The following is a 3,664-nucleotide window of genomic DNA, read 5'->3' as shown; positions in this document are numbered from 1 at the left end:
TATTTATACTTCTCATTCAACCACAACTAAATTCACTCTATCTAGGAGGCACAGTTTATATGGATAGTATTTATTTTTTACAACAACAAGCTGGAATGAAAACAAGCAAAAATGAAATCAATGACTTTCTGCTTTTTGCCTTTTTAAAAAATTTAGTGAGTAGAAAGTACAGATAATTGTGTGAAAATGTAAGAAGTAGAAGTAAAAAGTAGGCTGAAAAATAATTACTCAAGTAAAGTACAGATACCCAAAAATTCTACTTAAGTACAGTAATGAAGTATTTGTACTTAGTTACTTTACAACTCTGTTTATTACACACCATATTAACACCATAACTACTTGGACAGGTGCTGTTCAAAAAACCATTCCCAGCGCAGAATGAAAGCTACTTCTACACAGTGACTGGTTTGCGTCCCTGGACCCAGTACGAGTTCAGCGTCTGTGCTCACAACCCAGCTGGACAGACCTGCAGCCCCTGGGAAACCATAACAACCAGACAAGCCCCTCCTCGCGGCCTAGCGTCTCCAAAAGTGACTCACATTCAAGGTCGGCCCAGTGAGGTGATGGTGTCCTGGGCTCCTCCGTTAGAGCCTAATGGGGTCCTACAGTCCTACAGGATTCAAAGAAACAACATCAGTTTTTCTTTCAGTTTTGACCCGACAGTCCACACCTACACAGATGAAGACCTGCAGCCATTTTCAACATATGGGTATTGTTTTCATTTATTTTTAGATTTTTTAAAATTATTATATACTTAATAGCTCACAAGATAAAAATTAATTCTAATGGATTTTTTTTTCTGATAGATACTCAGTAATAGCCTGCACATCTGAGGGGTGTATCATCAGTCCGCAGACAAACATCACAACACTTGAGGCCCCACCTGCGACGGTGGAAGCTCCCACAATGAACACCATAACATCTGATAGTATTAACATATCATGGAGGAAACCACTGGTGCAGAACGGAGACGTGACAGAATATGTGCTGAAACTCAACAACAAGGAGGCTTATCGGGGGAGAGACCTCGGTGTTGTGTTGTCATATCTGCAGCCGCACACGTCATACCAGCTGGTTCTGTTAGCCTGCACCCGAGGTGGCTGCACGACCAGCGACACAGTGACTGTAGAAACTAAGGAGGCTCCTCCAACGGACCTGGACCCTCCAGCTCTAAAGGTGTTGACTTTATTTTTGGCATAAACGTTTCAACATTTAATGCCACTGTAAGAAAATTCAGTGTTTGTTAACTGAAATCATGACAAAACCACATGAATGTTGAATAGATTAAAATGTGAAGAGAATGACCATACAACACCAGTTACTGGAGTCTGAACGGTGATTTAATCAGGGTTCCTAAGGCATTGAAGTCATCAATCCAAAAATAAGGCCTTAATTAGCCTTAAAATGTCTTAAATCAATCTGTCAGTAGTCTTAAAAATGTTAACACGTTGTACGTAGGATGATTGTAATTTGTCTCAAATATTAAAATAATTGGTAACATTTTTTTAAACATTCACATGCAAATATCTCAACAACCGTTCATCTGAGCATCGTGAAATTCGTTTCATAATATGTCAATAATGTTGTATTTCCAAAAATGTATTCACATTTCTTACAAAAAGTTGATGTCACAGGCACTTTAAGGTTTCATCTACAGCAAATTAGGGTTAAGACCCCACTGTGGGTCCTAAAGCTCCTAATTTTGGGTCGTTACAGGATTTCCAGGAATTAAATTAAGTTTAAAACTAACTGCTAAGAATGTTTTTGCTGTATTTGACAAAAAAGCAGTTCAATATGGTTAAAAACAATTGACTTATTAGGAATATTTGAATACTTCAACCAAAAATAATTTGATTCATGAGTTTCTGCTAGTTTTAAATTTTTTGTCCTTTGTGTTTATTGTGAAATTGGTCTTAAATTTAATTTCATTTGGCATTAAAAAGTCTTAAATTTAACTTGCCTTAAACTGTAGGAACCCTGTTTAATGCTGTCAGTTCAGGCAAGAAATCATCGCTGCCGGAAACCTGGAAGTGCAGGTCTATTTACCAAGTTCTTCAGTGTCTGGTACGCCCACTACAGGCCTACGGCTGAATCGCAGACACCCGTACAGAAATCCTTTCCTTATGTTTGATTAACGGTTTTATCTATGTGTTGTCATGGTGTTTTAGGCGTGTAAATAAAGCTATTTTAATCAAGACATAACAGTCAAACAATAGATTATAAGAATCAATACTTAAAAAGGAGAACTATGAAATGGTGTGGTGCTTTTAAAATCAGTTTCTAAATGACTAATGAATTTCTTCACTACAATCTGTGAGAAATTAATTAGAAGAAACTGAACACTTTTTGCCATCAGATTCATTTAAGTTTTTTATTTTATGCAAATAATTAACCATTTCCTCCCCTCTCTTAAATAGTTTTTCAAAACACCACTGCAAATCAAACCTATTTGATTTTCATTTTAACTTGTCATCAAAAGGTTACTGGCCCAGAGTCAGTGGAGATCAGCTGGGGACCACCAAAACACCCTAATGGCATCATCACTGGGTATGAGCTCCGCAGAGATGGTAAACTTATTTACTTTGGCACAAAGACCCATTACCATGACTTCACCCTTCTGCCAAGCATGGAATACAGCTTTGTTGTCATTGCCAACAACAGCCGAGGGGCTGTGAGCAGCAAGGTAGCCACAGCAAAAACTCACCCATCAGCTCCTTCTGGTGTGGGTCTCCCCTCACTAAAGCCACTGGAGGCAGGCCAGGTGGATTATTCATTTATTGATTCTTTGTAAACGGTGCTAAATCAGGACATTCAAACATTGTTGCACAGGTTTGAATCTGTGGCTTTTATCATACCAGGTGAAAGTGGAGTGGCAGACCCCAGCCCGACCTAATGGAGACATTGTGGGATACAATGTGTATTTAAGAGATCCAGTCCAGCTTAGCATCAACAGCACTACATTGAGTCCAGAAGATGCTGCATTTTCTTACAGACAAACCATTCTGCGTGGGCTGGCTCCGTATCGCAGGTCAGTCAGAGCTTTTTTTTTTAGTGCTTTAACTCCTGTTAAAAAGTACTGATTTAAAGAGGAACAAATGTTAGCTTTCATAACAAGTTTTAAAGGGGCAATATCATGTATAATCAACTTTTTTTTGAGTTTAATATCATGTTATAATGTTATACTTTCATTAAAAAACATGTCCAAAGCCTTGCTTTGACTCATTCATGCATGTTTGAGAAATCATGCAGTGTTTTTAGGAAGCCATGCTGAGGAGCAAAACGACAGGTGGGGACCAGAAACGCCCCTGGGATGTGTCTTTAAGCTGAACTTCCTCATGGCAGGGCTCCCTCCCTCCCCTCATACCCCGCCCATGACTCCTGCAGGCCCTCGGCAGTAACAGAGCAAACTGAAAGTGAAACTTAAACTGTCTGCTGCTCTTAACACTACTTCTCACTCAGTGAAGCTCTTTTCAGAATCAAAATACCTTTGAGGACATGTATTTTCAGATGCCAAGTGAAATGCATCATAGCGGGTGCGCGACCCTATACCCCCCTCCCCGTACCTAAACGGGACGGGACAGAAGTGGAAGGAGGTTCTCAAAGAGACTAAGGCCAATTTCAAGGCGTTTAAAAGAGGAAGTGATGAGAAGATAAGTTTATTTTC

The 3,664-nt window shown here is 39.4% G+C and overlaps 1 protein-coding gene across 1 annotated transcript in view; it reads left to right on the top strand.

Moving 5' to 3' along the window:
* The window catches only part of ush2a (Usher syndrome 2A (autosomal recessive, mild)), a gene marked incomplete in the record, with an annotated part of 244,206 nt that overhangs the window by 225,402 nt on the left and 15,140 nt on the right, over positions 1–3,664 (top strand). The window contains 4 exon segments of the mRNA XM_014017175.1: positions 348–709; positions 807–1,176; positions 2,480–2,761; positions 2,859–3,028. Coding sequence (XP_013872629.1) covers positions 348–709; positions 807–1,176; positions 2,480–2,761; positions 2,859–3,028 — 1,184 coding nt within the window.

The sequence above is a fragment of the Austrofundulus limnaeus genome, unplaced genomic scaffold (assembly GCF_001266775.1).
Source record: "Austrofundulus limnaeus strain Quisiro unplaced genomic scaffold, Austrofundulus_limnaeus-1.0 Scaffold163, whole genome shotgun sequence".
Taxonomy (NCBI): Eukaryota; Metazoa; Chordata; class Actinopteri; order Cyprinodontiformes; family Rivulidae; genus Austrofundulus; species Austrofundulus limnaeus.
This window is presented reverse-complemented; position numbering and strand designations above follow the sequence as displayed.